This window comes from Magnolia sinica, chromosome 8 (genome assembly GCF_029962835.1).
Source record: "Magnolia sinica isolate HGM2019 chromosome 8, MsV1, whole genome shotgun sequence".
NCBI lineage: Eukaryota > Viridiplantae > Streptophyta > Magnoliopsida > Magnoliales > Magnoliaceae > Magnolia > Magnolia sinica.
The window spans coordinates 50,922,788-50,943,718 of record NC_080580.1 but is presented as its reverse complement, the minus strand read 5'-3'; the positions used below and the strand labels follow the sequence as shown (position 1 = coordinate 50,943,718).

The window sequence follows — 20,931 nt, the reverse complement described above, 5'->3', positions numbered from 1 at the left end:
AGCAATCACAAAAAAGCAGATTTTCATTTTGATGGTGACTTGTGAATTTTATTATGGTAATTGTAAGTATATATTTGTATTAAGGTAAGTATTTGCAGCAGTATTATTGCAAGCACACACTTGACACTGCAGAACTTGTATTTAAAATAACTCCCCTGACAACCAATCAAGTAATCCTTAATCAAGTTGCAGGGGAGTATATCAGACACTACTAATTTTTTATATATATATTCTTGACTTGAGGATGATAGGACAAGAATCACAGCCACGGGAACATGATAGGAGGAGAAGTCTCTAACATATTGAAGAATGAAGACTTTAAAATAGAATGAACATTGCAATTTATACAAGTCTAGACTCTAGATTAGAGACCTCACTCCTCAGGTGTGTTAATAACTTAATATAGAAATACAATAAATTATGAAAAATAATTGCAAACAGCTACACATGTAAGATATTTTGATATTACATTCATTCTAATATATCTATCATTGATAGTAGATGGTTAGAAAATTAAATATATGAGTTTTGCAGTCAAATACATGGTCTGGTTCATAAATTCATCAGACTGTCCGATACAACTTCTCACCAAAGAGTGGACCGTTACACCACCATAAACATGTTCCAAATTATAAATGAATGTATATTTGGAATATTTAGAATATTCCGGATTCAATCCATATTTTTTCATAATTTTTTGATGGGTAAAAAAAAAATCTACACCTATACAAGACCCATATCGGCCGTTACGGCCCCGCATCGGCCGATACGAGCTATATCCGTATCGGTAACGGTTGGCACCGTTACGCCCACCAATACCGATACCGAACACCTTGCCCTCCTCGGCATTACCCGATACATGGGGTTGTAGGTGATTGCGTGCATCCGCAAGGAATCGTCTCGCCTTAAAAGGGGTAATGAAACCCTGTGTCTTCAAAAGAAATATTTGAATATAGTTGCCTTAGTTTTCAAACAAACAGTGCATAGCTTAGGACCCTATACAAAGGAAACCTATTATGTACACTTTTTTTTGAGATGTTATGATTTAAAAGTGTATATTAACGTCTTTTTTAACAATCCCTGAAGTTTCATTAAAAAATTCAACCATTTTCCCAATGTTTCCCAGAAAGTGCAATAATTTATCCGATATAAACAATATATCCCATGTGAAAACCGATATGTATTTGTATCCCAAGGGTATGATACATTGCGCAATACCAATATTTCAAACATTGGTCTTAATTATTGTTTGCTACCTGCATTTGTATTATATAAACTTATTGTGGTTACTAGATTTTCTACGATAGCATATGCAATTTAGGCCCCTATTAAATGGAAACTTATTGTGTATGTGTCTTTTTTAAAAAAATTTCGACTCTTAAATATGCAAATATGTGTATTTTATTATCTCTTGAAGTTCCACCGAAATTTTCCAACATTTCCCATGTTTCCCTTAGTCAGCGATACATATCCAAGTATCGGCAATAATATCAGAGACATCGATACATGGTTTCTGTATCCCCAACCAAGGATACATGTAACGATACCGATACTAGCATCCAAGGTATTAAATAACAGTAACGCAGGCCGTTCCAGGCCTCGCAATTACCATTATGATATGGGCCATAATGGCCATTACGGCTTTTATTTTTCTGTAAAAAACCGTATTGAACCCATAGCTGTGTAACGGCTATTACGGACCATTTTTTCCATAACGGCCATTGCAGGCAATGAACCATTTTTTCCCATAATGGTCGTTACAGCCCCCTATCGCATAACGGTTCCCACATTACCATACCTAACAGCCATTACATAACCATTTTTTAATACCTGGGGTGAATAATTTGAATAGATTCAATGGCATATATACACTATGGTGGACCCCACACACAATTTGGATGATTTTAATGGTAGGTGTCCCCATCTCGGCTGTTTCCCATGGTATAGCCCACCTGAGTTATGAATCAGCCTAATATTTGGACCCTGATCCAAACATGGGGTGGAGCACCTGATGGACGAGGTGAATCTCATACGCATGAAGACATTCCATCCACTTCAACAAAAGTCACCCAACGTGTGACTAACAAAGTCACACAAGCATTTTTCTGTAAAATCAAAACAAATAACAATTAATGCCATTATTACTAGGGGGCAAAGGAGGTTGTTTATGGAAGGCTGGAATGGTAATAGGAAGGGGGAGATTGTCCTGAAAACATCGGCAAGGGAGAGCTCAATCCTTAGAAAATATATACGGTAAGGTACACCAAGAGTATTAACAATGATCAATCAAGATACAGAAAGATCAAGGGCGACCAACCCTCACCGTCCAGCCCAACCATTACTCTGAAATCATACATGTGGAAAAGAGCACAAATACTCACACCAACCAACCAAATGATGTTTTACAGAAGTTGATTAGTTTGGACCCTTTACACCTTTTGAGTTTGCATATTTTCAGGAATGTTTAGCCAATAGGGTTATTTCTTTGCTTTCTAAATTTAGTATGCAACCAGTATGCTTTTAATGTTGGTTTTTTACCATTAAATTTCCAAGTGTGTATCTCAGCCTACAAAAAGGCTTCTAGATCCTGTGTAAAAACAGATGATGAATTTTCAAGTGAATAAAATTGCTTCTTTCATGTTTCCTGCAACAACAACAACAACAACAACAACCAAAAAAAAAAAAAAAACATTTTTCTATTGGTGTGATACCTTTATAAGCTCTAGGGTGCGATGCATTAGGTTAGTGTGGAGCAATTTCACATAGTTAACCTCTTGTTTTATGATTGGTGTGCTTCTAAAATCTGGTACATTAATTTCAGATTCCTGCAATTCATTTCTGTCAATTCTAGCAAGCATTATTTTGGCATCGGAGTGAATTTCTCGGGATATCTGTGTTTCTCTTTTATTATTTCCCCAAATCTGTCCCCATCAGAAACCTCACCCCTACACTCCCTCAAATCCCAACTCCAGGCCATCCGCATCTCCCACACCCTAATTCTGGTTCTCAACTATTTCCAGCCCCCAAAATCTAGCCAAAAGTATGACTTCTAGCCAACATCAGCCACTGATGCACCCTCAATAACCCTGAAAACAGCCCCTGTTTTCAATCCCAAAAAATTAATCCGAAACTCCCTATGTTTTGAACCCCAAGCCCTAAACACAGCATAAACCTCATTCAAATTTAATCCATTGGCCCTATTTCACCTTCTTTCCTGAACTCTAGACCATGCCCTCAAGCACCATTACAACTCCAGTGCAAATACAACCTGCAAATAAGACCCAATAAAAGTAATTCTAGGCACAAAATAATCTGCAAATCTGAACCTAAATCCAGCCAGAAAGCGTGCAACTGGCCTTAAACCCATGCCCTCTAATCAGTCCTACCGCCAGTCCACACCCCAAATCTGTCCAACCAATTCCCCAAAACAGCTACTTGTAGTTGTACCCGTCCAACTTAATCTTAAAACTGTCCACTAAAGAACCAACCTGTACCAACCACTATTATAGCCTAAATCATGTTTAAAGATCTGCCCAACCCCATCCCTGATCTGTCTACAGACATTCCCAATTAAATCAGCCCAAAGCCCACCTATAAATGCAGCCAGAGTTATCCAATTTCTGTCCCTAAAACTGTCACTCATAATCTGTCCATATTAGCACACATAAGGTTTTGAATATTGGTACCATGGGGCATATCAACGGGGTCCAAAACAATCAGAATACAGGGCATATCCAACAATACAGACCCGTATCTGAGAATACAGGCCCATATCAGCTGAATTTCTTTGATGACCCAAAAAAAAAAAAAAAAAAAAATTGTCAGGAAAATAGGAAAAAATTAAAACACTGGAATCTATGATTTTTTTAAGGTTCTTCACATGTATTCAATAGTGTCAAACCATTCTTTGATAAGGATGTTGTCTGTGACTTGACCTGCTGAAGTCAACCAGACGAGCCTTTATTAATCGAAAACAAGTCAAGCATGATTTGATAGATTATGGCCCATTATATTGAAACACAACAAAAAGAAGATGAATAAAATGAAAAATAAGTGATAGTTTTCCCCTTCTACATTTTTTCCCAGGATGGTTCATTCCGCTTTGATTCATCAAATCTCAGTGTTTGTCTGATGAGCAATGCCTTAGGGAAGTGACTACCTCTGAAAATCTTTAGAGACAGGTCGCACGATAAATGGCTGAAGGAGGGGGGTTGTATCTGCCTATTTCCACAAAAAAGCCGGTGGCACCAGAAGATGTGATAATTGGATCTCTGCTATTAGTGATGGGTCTCAGACGTTTGAGAAGGAGATAATCTGAGATCTCTTTATCAGCTCATCTCAGAATAGTTTTGTGTAAGAGTTCGTGACTAGACCATTGCTGGGTGGTCTGAGCTTTGAGGCAGTCTCCTGAAAAGGCTTCATATCTGGAAAGAAAGATTTTAGAGGCAGACTTCGAAGAAGCGGTATTTGAAACTAAGGGCGACAGGCACCCAGGGTGGACAGGTCCCCTCTCATATTCTTCCAGAAACGTTGGGCAGTCATGAAGCATGATATTCTGGAAGTTTTTTTTATCGGTAAATGTGCTGAAGTTTTTAAAGAGTTTCATGGAAATGCATCTTTCTGCAAGGACATGGAAGCTTCATTCATCTATCTATTTTCGAAACATGATGATGCAGAATTTGTATCCGATTACAAACCTATTAGCCTCAACAGCTAGGTATCCCGTATCGGTATCAGTTGGCGTAACGGTGCCCTCCGATACCAATACGGATACGGGGGTGTAAAGGCGACTCGGGGGCGTAATGGTGCAATTTTTTTATTTTTTATTTTTTTTGCCAAGAAAATATGAAAAAACATGGATTAAATCTGGAATACTCTAAGCATTCCAAACATACATTCATTTATAAATTGGAACAAGTTTATGGTGGTGTGACGGTCCACTCTTTGGTGAGAAGTTGTATCGGACTGTCTGATGAATTTATGAACTAGATAACCTGAATTTGACTACAAAATTCATATATTAAATTTTCTAAATATCTAATTTATATACTTAACAATTTGATATCATTTCTCCCAATAGTTCTTTAAAAAAATGAAATTAAATTCAGGTAGATGGCATTGCCAATTTGGGGCTGACTTGGAGGACCAATCCATGCCCCAAATCAGCCTCAAATTCATGCAATTTATTGGCATTATCCCACTTATGAATTGGTGGACATTTATTGGATAGTGAATCATGAAAAAAATCAAAAGACCCTATTTTAAAAAATAAGCGTCCACAAACTAATAATTAAAACTATTCGAACAATTTGATTTTCGCATTGTGAGTTAGCAATTACAGTCCATAATTTAATTGGTAAATTTTAAGTTAATACATGTCTTGTGTACAATTTTTTAGGGGCCCAAATTAGGTGGGACTCGGATTGTGAAGTGTAGCACATGAGTGTCAAAGTTTTTTGGGCCCCACTCATGATAAATGTGTTATATCCACACCGTCCATCCATTTTGCAAAATAATTTTAGGGCATGAGCCCAAAAATGAGGTAGATCCAAAGCTCAGGTGGACCGCACCATAAGAAACAGCAATAATTAAACGTCCACCATTAAAAATTTATTGGGGGCTACAAAAGTTTTAGATCAAGCTGACATGTGTGTTTTCCCTTCATCCACGTCAATGTGACCCTATTAACAGGCTAGATGGAAAATAAACATTACAGTGGACCCTAAGAAATTTTTAATGATGAGCATTCTATAACCACTGTTTACCATGCTGTGGTCCACCTGAGATTTGGATCTTACTAATTTTTTGGATCATGACCTAAAATGATGTGGCAAAATGGATGGACGGCATGGATAAAATACATACATCATGGTGGGGCCCACGTGGAACGTGTACCATTTATTAACTCATGCGATAAAAGCGTGTTGCATAACTCATACGCAGTCCATTCATTTGACGACAGCAATTCCTGTGGGTCTGATCATGAGGTATGTGTTATATCTAAACCGTCCATTCATTTGACGAGCTCGTCTTAAGGCTTGACACGAATAATAATACAGATCTAATTATCAAGTGGACCACACTGCAAAAAGCAGTGGGGGATTGAACATCTACCATTGAAACCCTTTTTGGGATCACAGATGTTTTGGATCAATATGAAATTTGTTTTTCCGCTTCATTCAAGTCTTTTTGACCTTACAAACAAATTGGATGGAAAATAAACGTTATGGTGGGCCCTACGAATTGTTTAACGGTGAAAATCATTATCTTCGTTGTTATTTTTGGTGTGGTCCAGACAATCTTTGGATATGATTCATTTTTTGGGTAATGCTATAAAATGATCTCTAAAAATAGATGAACGGTGTAGATATAATAAATACATCACTGTGGAGCCCATGTAACTTTGATCTCCTTTGAACCGTTCGTACAACTCGGAGCTCGAGGAGTGTCAGCGCTCATCTTAGAATGACACGTACCTGCAGCAGCTATATAGCTGATGTGTGGTACACCAGCTAATCCGCTTCCGATTTTTTTTCCGATACCAAATTAAAAAAGAGGGAAACCGAAAAGAAAAAGAGGGAAAGAAGAGAGAGAGAGAGAGAGAGAGAAGAAGAAGAAGAAGAAGGCCGCAGCCGCGACAGTCCAGAAGAAGAAGAAGAGGAAGAAGAAGAAAAAAAAAAAAGAAAAAAGGAAAAAAAAAAGGTACGTTTTTTTTTTCCTATTTTCTTTAGCCCGTAACAGCCATTACGGGACGTAATGGCCGTTATGGCCCGTAACGGCAGCTACGGTCACAAAATCGGGGGGGTGCCCATTTCGACCTCGTATCACGTAACGGTGTCGGCCGTTACCGTTACGTATCGGCCGATACGGCAATATCGTAACGGATATGGGACACCTTGCTCATCAGTAGTATTTATAAGATTGTGGCTATGGTCCTTTCCGCTAGAATGAAGAAGGTGATTGGCTTGGTGGTTTCAAATGCATTTATCTGGGTGCAATCAATTCTAGATGTGTCGTTCATCACTAAGGAGGTGGATGATGAATATAGTAGGAAAGGGCTTCAGGACCTAAATCCTTCAAATCAACATCGCCAAGGCTTGTGATTGTGTAAACTAGAGATTTCTCCTCTATGTTCTTGACCTCCTAGGTTTTTCTCTTTAAATGGAGATGGAGGAAATGGATCAGAGCATGCATTTCTTCATCTACATTTTTCATTCTTATCAATAGTATAGCCAAAGGATTTTTCAAAGGTGAAAGAGAGAAGGTGACCCTCTATAGACTATCCCCGTTTTTGTTTCCATTGTAGATGAAGCACTGTCCAAAGTTGATGGGAACACGCGCACACGCACGCCTCCCCTACGCACGTACGCAAGGAGGGCCTCACCAATCGATGACGACGTCCAGGGAGGGCCTTCTAGTTAGAGGACTGCGTTTTTGTTCGTTAGAGTGGACCCGATAGTCATGTGCATCCCACCATGGGTTCTCATGATCGTGGCCCACTATTCTAATTAATCTAGTACTTTAGGTTTTGCTTATTATTGTTATTAGGAATATCATGGACGGTTTAGATTGCTTTAATTAGCTATTATTTTTTATTACTTCATCTCCAAGTAATAAGTTGCGCACATGGCGCGAGTTTTGAGGTATAGGATTTTATTATAAATAGGCACCCCTTGTAGTCTTTTATGGTCATTGAAAGATTAATAAAATTCCTACGTTGTTTTCCGCTTCTTTGAGTTTTTGAGTTGCGGAAATCCAATTGGGTGTGAAACCCTCCCTTCCTCTAAGGGCTAACTACCATGGTGTGAAACCACACTCATCTCGATTCGCCCCGACCTTCTACCTACAAATCCATCCTCCCTACAAATCCATCAGTATTTTGCAGACGTTTCTCTTCTACAGCAGACTTCTGAAATCTAGCCCTGCAGGACGGCTGAAACTTCGGCAGAGCACCACGCACAGACCGATCGTCGGATCGTCACGAAACTTGGGAGTTTTGTGGCCCACACCTAGCCGACCAAGGCCAAGCTAGCCGTTTTTTGATTTGTGGGCCCACACACGTGCGGGACACCTCCAGTGTACGTGCGGCTGGGCCTTCACCGCTTTCCACACGTGTGGTGCTTCTCTGGTTCGTCTCTCCTCTCTTTCACTCCTTTCACCCAAATCCCTAACCCTAACCCTAAATTACTCAAATCCCCAATTTTATGCCCTTTCTTCAACCTTAGGGTTCCCCGAATTGAAATCTGTGAATCCCTTAGATTGGGGAACTATTTTTGTGCATGTGGATGAATTTACCCTCCTCTGATTATTGTTTGGTCTATAATTTTGATTACACCAGCCCTAGCTTGTGTAGGCCTGGGCCTGCATAAATTCCCCTTGATTGAGTGCTTGAAGTTTGTGTGGGATATGGAATTTTATGTAATTGTTTCTGAACTAGTGTGATCTAAAGCCTGAAAATCTTGCACATCATATTTGAATTCCATGTCCTACATCAAGAGTACTGTAAATGGGATCTGCAACTCAGCTTATTAGAGGGGTAAATTTAGGCAGTCCAGCTATTAATATCTCTCATATGCAGTGTGCAAACAATATGGCTTCCCATCTTCAAAACTAGTTGGGTTAAGGGTGAATATGAGCAAAAGTAGCATCTCTAGAATTGATGTGGAGATCAATTCGGTTAACTCCATCACGAGGGCCATTGGTTGCAAGGTGGCAGAGATCGCACTGAAGCACATGCAGGTTCTAGCATGAAAAGGAAGGCTAGGGGTGGCAGTTTGGGGTGGAGTTGATTGAGAAATAGCAATGTAATCTCACGTCCTGTTAGTGCAGATTTTCGTTTTTGGGTGGAAGTGTTGTGTTAATCAAGTCGGTGCTCTCCCCCCTGCTTATCTTAATGATGGGTGCCTTGAGATATGTTCAGTTAAAGCGGAGAAAAAAATTGATGCCATCCAGAAGCAGTTCCTCTGGAATGATTCAGAAGATGCACACAAACATCACCCCGTTGCACGGGATCAAGTGTGCAAGCCAAGGAAAGATGGCTGGTTAGGTATCATAAACATCCAGGTTAGCAACATTGCGCTGTTGGCAAAGTGGATGTGGATGTTTAGTAATTGCTCTCCTTCTCTTCTTCGCTCTATTCTGGACACTTAGTATGGGATGGCACAAAATTTGTTGGATATCAAATTACAGATTGGGAGATCCAGATCCCACATTTGGCATGGGATTTCCTTAGCGATAGGGCTGTACACGAACTAAGTTAGCTCAGTTAGCTCACTCGACTCGGCTCGAAAAAGCTCAATTCGACTCGGTCCGAAACTGAGTTCGAACCGAGTCGAGCTGATTTTCTGAGCTTGAAAAAATTCGAACTAAGTTCAAACTCGACTCAACTCAACTCGGATCGAACCCCAACTCGAATCGAACTCATATCGAAACAGTTCGGTGACTCGATTACTTTGATATTGATGTTGCTCACCAAGTGTTTGATGAAATGACTCAATGAAGTGTCGGCTGGTGGCAAGGAAGGTATGTATATGAAACAAATACCCTTTTTTCTTGATTTTGATGTTGCCTACAAGGTGTTTGATGCAATACTTGTAAAACCGCTGTTGTTGTTTTACATACAGTGAGAATTTGAAGGTGTAGTCCATGTGTTTGTGAAAATGCTGCATTTTGAGAAAATGTTACATAGGCGAACTCGGCTCGATCTTGGCTCGAACTCAGCTCGATCTTGCCCGAGCCACTGACCGAACCGAGCCGAGCTGACCAGTCAAGCTCGAGGACCGAGCCGAGCCGAGTTCAAGCTGGGGTCAGCTAGTGGCCGAGCCGAGCCGAGTCGAGCTGTGCCAAGCTCAACTCGTGTACACCTCTACTCAATGCTGGCATTTTGTTCTAATCATTTTAGATCCCGTGTTGAAAATGGGTCCGGCATTTGCTTTTGGGAAGACTGATGATGTTAGGAAACCCCTTTAGCTGTAAATTTTGATGTCTTTTATTTTATTGTATCTAACAAAGATGCTCTCATTTGTCTTTTTACAACATGTTGAGGACTCCATGGTTTGGAGCCCTAAATCTGAAGAGATCTCAAGGATGCAGAGGTGACCAAAATCACGCATTTGTTTGAAGTCTTGAATTCAACTTACATTCCAGCTATTCAAGGCATTCAATAACGATAATGGTGGCTGTAAAGGCCATTACGGCCTTTTTCTTTTTCTGTTTCTTTTTTTCTTTTTCTTTTTCTTTTTGAAAGGAAAAAAAAAAAAAAAAGTATCGTCCCTATAACGGCCGTTACAAGCATGTTGAGGACTCAATAGTTTGAAGCCCTAAAATCCGAAGAGATCTCAAGGATGCAGAGGTGATTGAAGTCGCGCGTATGTTTGAAGTCCTGAACTCAACTAACATTCCAACTAGTCAAGGCATTCAATAATGATAACGGTGGCTATAATGGCCATTACGGCCTTTTCTTTTTCTTTTTTTGAAAGGACAAAAAAATAAAAGTATTGGCCCCGCAACAACCATAATAGCCTTACAGGCCCTTTTTTCCATACCAACTGTCATGGCCCCGTAACGTGTAATGGTTCTCACCGTTACCATTATGTAACCATTTTTTAATACCTTACTGCTAGTGGTAAGGATAGAAGAATTTGGCTATTACCATTACGTAACCTTTTTTAAATACCTCCCCACTAGTGGTAAGGATAGAGGAATTTGGTCCTTACACCCTGAGGAAATGTTCACAGTCAGTTCTCTTTTGGACTCCCTCACCAAGGTCCGCAATGCAAACGTGCACAGAGAATCAGGGTTGTGACAGGTTTACTAGAAATTTTTGAAGCTTATGTTCAATTGCATCTGATAAAGGCACACCTATTTGTCAATTTTTCAGGCATGTTTGGAACTTAGTGGTTTGGGACCCTGAATTCCAAAGAGATCTCATGAGGATGCAGAGGTGATCGAAGTGAAGCATCTATTTCAAGTCTTGGACCCAACTTACATTCCCATTGGTGGTAGGCATAGAACATGAGGGAATGTTCACAATCAGCTCTCTTGTGGACTCCCTCATCAAGGTCTACTAGTTTTACCAAAATCTAGGTTGTGCTAGTCCCACTGAAGATTCAAGTCTTCTCACAAGCATATTTGGGACTCAATGGTGAGGCCTGAAATTCCAAAGAGATCTCACAAGGATGCAGAGGTGATTGAAGTCGCGCATCTATTTGAAATCCAAGACCCAACTTACATCCCCGCTAGCAGTAGGGATAGACCTTACCTTAAGGGAATGTCTATGATATGCTCTCTTGTGGGCTCCCTCGTCAAGGTTCCGAAACAACGAATTTAGATATTTAGCATGGGGCTAGGCAGGCTCTATCTTCCAACCACAGAAATGTACTCACTTGAAGCAGATCGCATGCCTTCACTAGAGGATGGAATTTTTATTTTTATTTTTTGGGGGAGGGGGGTTGTTGTGCTTCACAAAATCTTGGTCGTGCAAATCCCACTAAAAGATTCATGTCTTCATCTAGATGGCAAGCCTCAAAATCACATGACGGATCAATGTCGAGTGGATGTTGTTATGTTGATTGCTAGTGACCGATAAGAGTGAATCATATGCATATTGGCTCGATATGATACAGGGTTGTATCGGCCCCAACTAAAAATTGACCCATGTCGGCCCTATTAGTAACCATGTCAACCTGTATTGGGTCATATCAACCAATAGGGTGCACATCAACACCTCTTCAAGATCAATATGGCCACAAAGGCTCCAATTTTGAAATTTTTTTCTCAATGCTTTTTCTTCTTTTTCCATTTAAACCATGGAGCAAGCTTATAAAGTCATTTTAGACTAGATATAGGCCTATTTTGGGGATCATAACAACAGATTTAAGTGGGATTAGACGAATTAAGGCAGAATGGACCTTTAGGGGAAAATCAGTGTTCTAATCTTCTTCTTTTTTTCTTTTCTTTTTTTCTTTTCTTTTTTCCTTTTCTTCTTTTTTTTCTTTTTTTTTTTTTTTGTCATGGACAATAATTCACCAATTCATGTTTGATTTGGGTTCAATTATGACCCATTTGGTTAACTTTCAACAGGTCAAACCAGTAGACAACATTCTTTTCAAAGAAAGGTCAAATACATCGTTATATACATGTCCAAAAAAAAAAAAAAAATTAGATAGATTCTTGAATATCTCACTACTTCCCTTTCATCTAATAATTTTCCTTAATTATTTGCTTAAAAAAAAAAAAAAAAATCGAACAATGCAGGCTAATACAAGACAATGCCGGCACCCATATTGTATCGTTTTCCAGCCAAGTTGATACACCCCCAATACTGATATTTAGAACCATGCTCCAAAGAAACAGTTGACCACCATTTGCTTCACTGTATTTTTCCCTAGAGCGGTTTAGTAGAACATTTTGGCTAAATTTGAGATGTCGTGGTGTTTCCCTAGGTATTCAAAAACGGTAACGTAAACCGGCCATTACGTAACAACAATGATCAGACTTGTTATGTGCTACAGACTTGCACCCTGTTTCGGATTTTTATTTTATTTTCTTTTGCCGTTATGGGGGCATAACAGCCATTATGAAATTGTAACGATCGAAAAACTGTTTTTTTATAGAAACCGGCACTATTGGGGAGTTTTCTATATATTTCTTCATTTTTTTTCAAGTTTTTTTCAATTTTTAGGACCTGTTTGTTAAGACGATTTCCATGGTAATGTAACGTAAGTGCATCATCATTACCATTTCACAACGTTTATTTAAAAAGGTATTACAATTTACAACACATAATTCGAGGGTCAAATGTAGTAATAAAATATAGGTAAAAGAGTTTGTTATCATTGCAATTTTATATTGTATTGCAATATCCAACCACCAACATCAATTTACTTTGGTGAGATTTGACATTGAAGTAATGTAAAATTGTCATCCTTGCAATTTTACGATGGATAAAATTAATATTGTAAGTAATGTAAGCATTGCTATCATTGCAGTCAAATACAGCTGATGTCACCAGACAAGTAATTTGTAATCATTGATGAAACAAATAGGCCCTTGGAGTATTTCTAAGTTGATTTCAACTACTCTTATGCAATCTTTGGAGATTAAAACACAAAATCAATTCATTTTAGAAGAATTGAAGCTCTAAGGGTCAAATTTGGGGAAATTCAAAAAAAAAAAAAAAAAAAAAGAGGCAAAAAATCTTCCTTTTTTTGTTCTTTCTTGCTAGAAATGTTTAGATTCAACATTACATCACCAATCAACCAGATCTTGCTAGATTTGTGGTTGATTTGGCATTGCTTTCTAATTTTTCTTTTTTTTTCGTTTTTTTTTATTTTCGTTGTTTTTCACATAATTTTCAAAATTCAATTTTTAAAAAAAAAAAAAACTGTCGATTGTTGGAGGGACTGATGTCAAATGCTTAAAGATATGCATTAGTGGGATGAGAGTCATAGATTGCGTAAATTGGGGCTAATTTGGAGGCATTTAAATGGTCCCCCATATCGGTAGCACTTTTCATCCAAATTTAATTTCAATTTTTTTCTTCTAATTACTTGGGGGAGGGGGGATGATGTTAAATGCTTATAGACATGCATTACTAGGATGAGTATTGGGGCCGATCTAGGGCTTCAAGTGGTCTCCTAAATTGGCAGTGCCATTTATCCTAATTTAGTTTCAATTTTTTCTTATAAATACTTAGGGGGAATGATGTCAAATGCTTAGAGATATATACAAGGTATTCCGTGACGGCCACCACCATTACCTTTATGACCTTTATGATACGGGTCGTAACTGGGGTGTGATGGCCCCCGTAACGGTCTTTACAATATCTTTTTTATTTAAAAGAAAAAAACTGAAAAACTTGTATCTGCCCCATGATGGACCGTTACGGGGGATGTAACGGCGATTATGGATCATTTTTTCCATTACGACCGTTATAGCCCTGAAACATGTAATGGTTGCCATCGTTACCTTTACGTAACAGCCTTTATGGCTCCATAACTACCCTTACGACCCCGTAATGGCCTTTGCGGCACACTATGGATCTACATTAATGAGATGAGTGTCATAGATTACATGAAACTGTGGTCAATTTGGGGGCATTCGAGTGGTCCCCCAAATCGGCAATACTATTAATTCGAATTTCATTTCATTTCCTTTATAATTGCTTGAGGATATTCAAGTGAACCATCAAATTAGCAACATTATTCATGCTCAAGGAATCTTATTTATATTGAATCATTGACATTAGATATTTAGAAATTTAAATATAGAAGTTTTATCGTCAATCTAAGCCTATCAGGTTCATAAAATCATCAAACAGGCTGAGATAGTATTCTTACCAAAGAATAAACTATTACACCATCATAAACATATACATATTTGGTATCCTTTCAATATTTGGGATTTTATACATTTTTTATTTTTTTCCTTTAAAAAACTAACTATTATGGGGTTGTAACGGTAACAGTTTTCACAGTGGCTGGCCGCCATTACCGCCACCAGATACCTTGGTGTTTCCTAAATAGGTTTTGGAGGTGATTTCCAACTAGACTGCAGTGGCTTGGGGCACTTATGGTTGTAAATTGTGGCAAATGGTCCACACAAAACGTTGTGGGCTCTCTAGATTGAAAGAAACAATTGTATTTTTAGAGCGGATATTTTGTCTATAGGGTCTGCAACTAGGAAGATCTTCCACCTGTGGTAGGATTAAGCTTGGACTGATACATACTTGCGTTATTGCCCATTTGGGTTGGTGTGATTCAAGGGGTTGAAGCTATTCGCTGTGGACCGCATTAGAAGAGATGCACAGTCAAATGGTCAGCTCCCCCTCTTGGTGCCGTCAAAGCCAATGTTGATGAGTGCCCTCCAGGTAACCGGGGACTGCGAGCATTAGTGGGTTGTCTGCAACCACAATTGGATGATGGTAGTTCTCGGGTCCTATTGGTGCTCGGATTCAATTTTCGCAGAAGTAGCTTTGTAAAAGACAATTAAGACAGTGTCCCTGCATATTTCCCTGGTGACGGTCAACGGTGACTCCAGGAATGTGATTTCCTAGGTCTTGGATGGGCGTTACTCGTGGAGACTGGTCAATTAAGTAAAGGAAGTTATTGATGATAATTTTTTAAATCAGATCTCATTTTACCATGGGCTTCGCCAAGCGAATGGGGAGGCTGACCTCTTAGCTAAGGAGGGTGTTCTTGCATTAAGTTTTGCTTTTATGATCTTCGTACTACAGCCTAGATCTCAAGTGTTTGGGGCTGTTATCAGGGTTGGGCAACTATTATGGCAGTTTGTTTTTGCTTCTCTGTTGTTGAACTTTGGCTTCTGCACCCCTTCTAGTAAATTGTTGATTATCCATAAAAAATTAAGCAAATATTTCATAAGCCATGACTTTATTTCTACCATTGTGGCCCACCTGATAAGCTCACTAGCCCAATTTATAGGCTTGTGGATCTACATGGTGGGAAGTGGGAACCAACATTATTTTGGGCTTGGATCCCATGATGATTAGCCACATTGTCACATGCACATAGGTCGGATATGATCTTAAAATCAACAGTGGTATATAAAAAAAATGATTAATGGCCAAAGTGAGAAAGTGAAAGCCATTTGACCATGATAGAATCCACCACATGGACACTCATGATTGATATATGACCATGTGATGACTATAGCCAACAGATGGCTTTACCAAATTCTGGTGCAACTATACAAATTAAATTGAACTCTCTTGAAGTAGAGCATTGTACTAGTTTAACGAACTATGCAAACCCAAACTGCAAATCAACCGAATTGAAAAATGAACTAAACCTACCCCCACAAGTTGACAAATTATGAAAATTATCAAACTGCTAACTACAAATTCAAACTCAAATCAGTCAAACTCAACTCAAGTAAATATGGCCCAGCTCTCCAAACGGTTCCCATGGAACACCTATCTGCATTAGTTTCCACCACCCTCAAAGGAGATTAAACCCTCATGACTCAGGGAACATTAAAGTTTAGCCCCCAACTTATGAGGAACTTGATGCCCTCCTTCAAGTGAGACAAGGGCAACAAAAGGTCTCAATGATTCTCCTATTGCATTATTTGCAAAATGCCCACATGATAGCACAAGGGATCATCTTACAAGTGGCATAACATCCCAATCAATGGCATTCTGCTTTTCGTATTAGATTGTATGCCCTCAGAGATGTGTTAGAGAGGAAGGCAACTCCAGTATTTTTCTCTTGCTGTTGTTAATATAATATGTATCCAGTATCCACTGCCTTAATGAACAGTTGTATTTTCTCTCTTTTTTATTTTATTAAGTTGTTTTCTATATACTAGTGATCATGGGATTAAGAAAGCATCTTTGGTCTTACTGCCATTGTTTTCTACATCTCTAATCAACGAATTCCAAAAGACAAACAACAATAAAAGCAGTTGTCATTCCATAACTGCTTCCAAGTATGCCCCTCGTCATCAAATTCATACTTGCCACAGGCAGTAGCTGTCCTATAGCAAGCACAAATCATCTTAAAATAATGTAACGATCCTAAATAGCATAGGGAAATAAAAGGTCAGTGAGATTGATAATCTATTCATGGTTATTTTGATTTCAAAACAAGAAATCTGATTGACAAACAAAGATCCAAGACTCACCTGGTTTAAAGAATATGGACAGCCCGAAGTCGATTGCCTTCAAAGGTGAATTCTCCTTCTTGTTTGCAAACAAAAAGTTCTCAGGCTTAAGGTCCCGATGGATCACACCATGCTTGTGGCACAGCTGCACAACCTCCACGATTGTCCGAGTGACAGCCGCAGCAGCCCGCTCCGAGTAATGCCCACGGGCCACAATCCTATCAAACAGCTCCCCACCCTCGCAGAGCTCCATCACAAGGTGGACTGCGTTGTCGTCTTCACGGGCCTCCTTCAAGCTCACAATGCTCGAGTCCTTGGGAAGGTGGTTCATGATGGCCACCTCTCTCCTCACATCCTCCACATCGACTGCGGTCCGCAGCTTCCGCTTGAGGATGGACTTGCAGGCAAGGAGCTCACGGGTGTCACGGTCGATGCAGAGGTAAGTAACACCAAACTCGCCGCGGCCCAGCTCACGGTCCACCACGTACTTGTCCTCGATCCCTTCTTTGGAGATCCCGCTCAAGACGGTGAGCTTCTTGGGGCCGCCAGAGCCGTCCTTGTGCTTGCGGGCGTGATCATGAGCGGGATGGTTGGATTTCACATCCTCGCGAGCTGCGGCAGCCGGAGATCGGCAGCAGTTCCCCATCCAAATGAATTGAAATTTAGGTCAAATTCGAAGGGGAGAAAAATTGAAATTGGGGTTTTTCACATTACTATGAAGAAATGAAGAAAATGGGGAGAAGGTTGGAAATGGGTGTGGGGAGGATTGGGGTTGTACGAAGGGCTGATTTTTTATTTATTTTTTTTAGGTTTTTCTGTTTTTGGGTTTTTGTCGGGAAGTGGGTAAAGAGGAGAACGGTCGGAATGAGGAAAGAGGAGGGCTGCTACCGCTTTTTGATTACCCGTCTGAGAGGGTCGTCTTTTTACAGATGACCAGAGTAAGGGAGGTAAACCTTTTGTCCGAGCTGGAGGTAGCAGTCTGTCCTGGTCGTGTTATAAATAGAATTGGATCCAGTGTTCTCAGTCAGAGCATTAAATCTTACACTGCTTCTAGTTGAATCCTGACGCTTGTACAGTCCACTCAATCGATCTGATCTGTCCATTAGGTCCACGAGGAATTTTATTGGCTATCGAGTAGAAATCACACCAATCTAACAAGTCTAACCATACCATCAATGGACTATCAAATGAACGGTCAAGATTATTTTTGAAAAACATGCGTAATCTACAATTTGAACGATTTATTTTCCAGGATACCTCACAGATCGAGTCACCTTCCTCAATAAATCTTCAACATTCATTCCAGTGGCGTGGAAAATGGATGGCTCTTAAAGCTAATCCAGCATCTCTTAAATTATATCATTCGGTCTGTGATATTTTAACGCCATAGCCCATGAAATGTTTGCGGTATACTGTACAGGTCAACCGTACGGATTGATCGATTGGGCTGTGTCCCAATTAAGGCTGTCATGGGCCGGGCATGGGTTAACTGTTTAGGGCGGGCCACCTAGCCAGGCCTGGGTTAAGTCTGAGCCAAGATTTTGAACTGTTTCAGGCTAGGCCTACTCAAAATTCTGATTTTTTAAGCCCAAGCTTGACCCATTGACACCCCAAGTTCCAATGCCACTAGGAGCACTCTAACTTGAATTCTCATGTTATAGAGAGAAAAACACTGATACTTTGGTGGAGTGTGATGGATGGTACTCAAGCATTTAGATATCGTGCAGAGATAGCATACTTCGATTTACAAGTAATATCAATTGAACTTTCCAAATTATGGGCTATAGGTTAGATCCATAATGACCAAAAGTTAAACTTATTTGAACTGGACAATTATTGGATGGTTTGAAATGAAAATTGCCTTGTGGTCCACTTTCAACAAGCGTCAGGTTAGTATTCTTTAAAGAAGTTTATTTTGGTAATTTGACATTGTGACAATAACCCTCACATTTTGACTTATTGTCCTGGATTCCAAGCTAGCTGCTAATCTCAGGATCTACATCCCACTAAATCACAATGAATCAAGTAGTTGGAGGCCTCTCCGACTATAGATCCAAGTACGGGCCTTAGTAACAAAGGACTAGGTTAGACACCCTTCTCCACCCACACCAGCATGTGGTCTCTGCTCTGTGGGATTTGGAATTTTTGGGGACTCGAGATATGAATATTTATTGCCTAGCCTGGCTGTGGACAAGATTCATAGCTAAGAAGGATTTATTATTGTTAATGCAGAAATCTAATTAGCTCCTTTTGGACCTGCTTACCTGCATAAGAAACGAACAAAGGAGAATCGAGCTAGAGCAGGGGACCCTCTGATGTCTAATTCAAGATAGGGGTTTGGGTTTAGTCGTGTATTGGGGGTTTAAAGCTAAAGATTATGCTTACCTTTCACTGTTAGAGGTGATTCTCTTTATAGTTTAGAGGAGGCAGTGACGTAGGGAAGATTACCCTATTAAGTAGGAGAATCCCCCGAGATCCTTGGAGAAGATCTCGGGATTCCGATCATGTCGCGGATGACTTTCGTGATCTTTGGAGAAGGCTTTGGACAAATCTTCCTCAGATAAGGTTGGATTATCCAGAACCAGTGTAGATATGTAGTTGGAGGCCAAGGTGGATTTGGTCGGCTTATCCTGGGGGTCGAGTACAGACTAATCCCGATCGAGTTCCTAACCGAACCAAGCGCCAATGAGCCCAATCCGGACACAGTCCTCCTGATAAATTCAAAGTCGACCTGGATGGATCTAATAACCAACTACCTCAAAGAAGGAAAGTGTAAGTGCTTATACTCAAGCACATTGTTGTTTGTCAAATTTCGTAGTCCTATAATGATCGCAAGCTCCATCGAAGACAAGTTATTAACTCAATCAAGCGTCTGAGAAGAAGACTCAACATCTCAAATCAAGATCATTCATGGTTCGAAGATTGGAACACTTTGTATAAGTCAACCACTGGTGGTATAATCTTAGAATGACCATAGGTTAGGTGTATTTCCTACATGCATTATAATGATCATCTTTTATGTACAATACACTCTAGTTAGGCCAGCCCGACATTTGGTTCAGCCAGCCTAACTGCCTTAGGTCAACCCTATACTATTCAGTCAAAATCAGATCCAAATAAGATTTTTCCGCGGCATGTTCGACCAACCGAACATGACCATTCGGTCAACCCAAGCTGGGTTCGGTCAAGTATACAGCAACTATGATATGTCGGATTTTAGGCATATTGGGCCAACCAAACCCTGTGGTCGGCCAGCCAAACTTGGTTTTGGGCCATCCGAATTTTTGAAAGATTTTATCCCGCGAAATCCGAGTTCCATTTGAACGTGATCTTTGGAATCCGACTAACCGAACTGACCCTTGGGCCAGCTGACCTGCATAGATCCTTGGCTATAAATAGAAGCTCTTTCTTCTCTTCATAACACACGAAAATTCATAGATCTATCTTGTTGAAAAGAGTGAAAGTCGAAGCCTCCTTAAGTTATTTGCGTTGTAATCTTTATATTTATTTTAGCTAATTATATTCTCTCTCAAGTTAGTTTAAACTATTTTAATAGAGTAATCCATACTGTGCTTGAGAAATAGATAATTGAATTTACAGGATTAAGGTATCATTCATTGAAAATACATTAAATCCCTTTATTTCCTTTTGGTTTGAACTCATATAAAATTTCATCTATAGCTCGTCCATTCAAGTGGTATTAGAGAGAGGTTGTTCTTTTTGGGATTAACTTCCTATAGCTAGATCCAAAGCTATTTGGAATGTCAAATTTTGATAGTCTATCCATTTCCAGGCCACCTCATTTTGATTGGTTGAACTATTCCCATTGGAAAGCTAGAATGATGATTTTCCTCAAATCTATTAATGAAAGTGCATGACAAGCCACCATGACCTAATGGGTCCCTTCAATGTTGGATGAAAATGGAACCAAGTCCATGAAAGAACTAGCTTATACTCATTGGACTACAAGTAAGAAAAGAGAAAGTACTGCTAATGCAAAAGCTGTAACGCCCTGAATTTCGAGGGTCGAGCAAAGCTCTACTCCCGAGATTCAAAACATCACTTATGCATTATGGATGATGTGAAATGGCTAAGCTATATGTCCTGAAGGGGGGAGGGGGGGTGAATAGGACTATGCCAAATTTAAAATAAATACAGCGGAAATAAAGAAAGAGAAATAGCCAAATAAATAAATCAATATACAATGTGGAATGCAATCTCAAAATATTGATTATTCTAAGGACAACCATGCACCATAAAAATGGCAAGGCAACCTTACTAGAACAAATAGAGAAACTGAAGCTCAAA

At 39.6% G+C, this 20,931-nt stretch overlaps 1 protein-coding gene across 3 annotated transcripts in view; it reads right to left on the bottom strand.

The window, feature by feature from the left end:
- The window catches only part of LOC131253304 (calcium-dependent protein kinase 13-like), a 77,057-nt gene extending 59,460 nt beyond the window's left edge, over positions 1-17,597 (bottom strand). For all 3 annotated transcript variants that reach the window (XR_009175080.1, XM_058254261.1, XM_058254262.1), the window contains exon 1: positions 16,645-17,597. Coding sequence is in view for 2 of the 3 variants with exons in the window: in XM_058254261.1 (XP_058110244.1) it covers positions 16,645-17,269 (625 nt within the window). In the remaining variant the exon portion in view is untranslated. The remainder of the gene's footprint in view (positions 1-16,644) is intronic.
- Between the last annotated feature and the right edge of the window lie 3,334 nt (positions 17,598-20,931).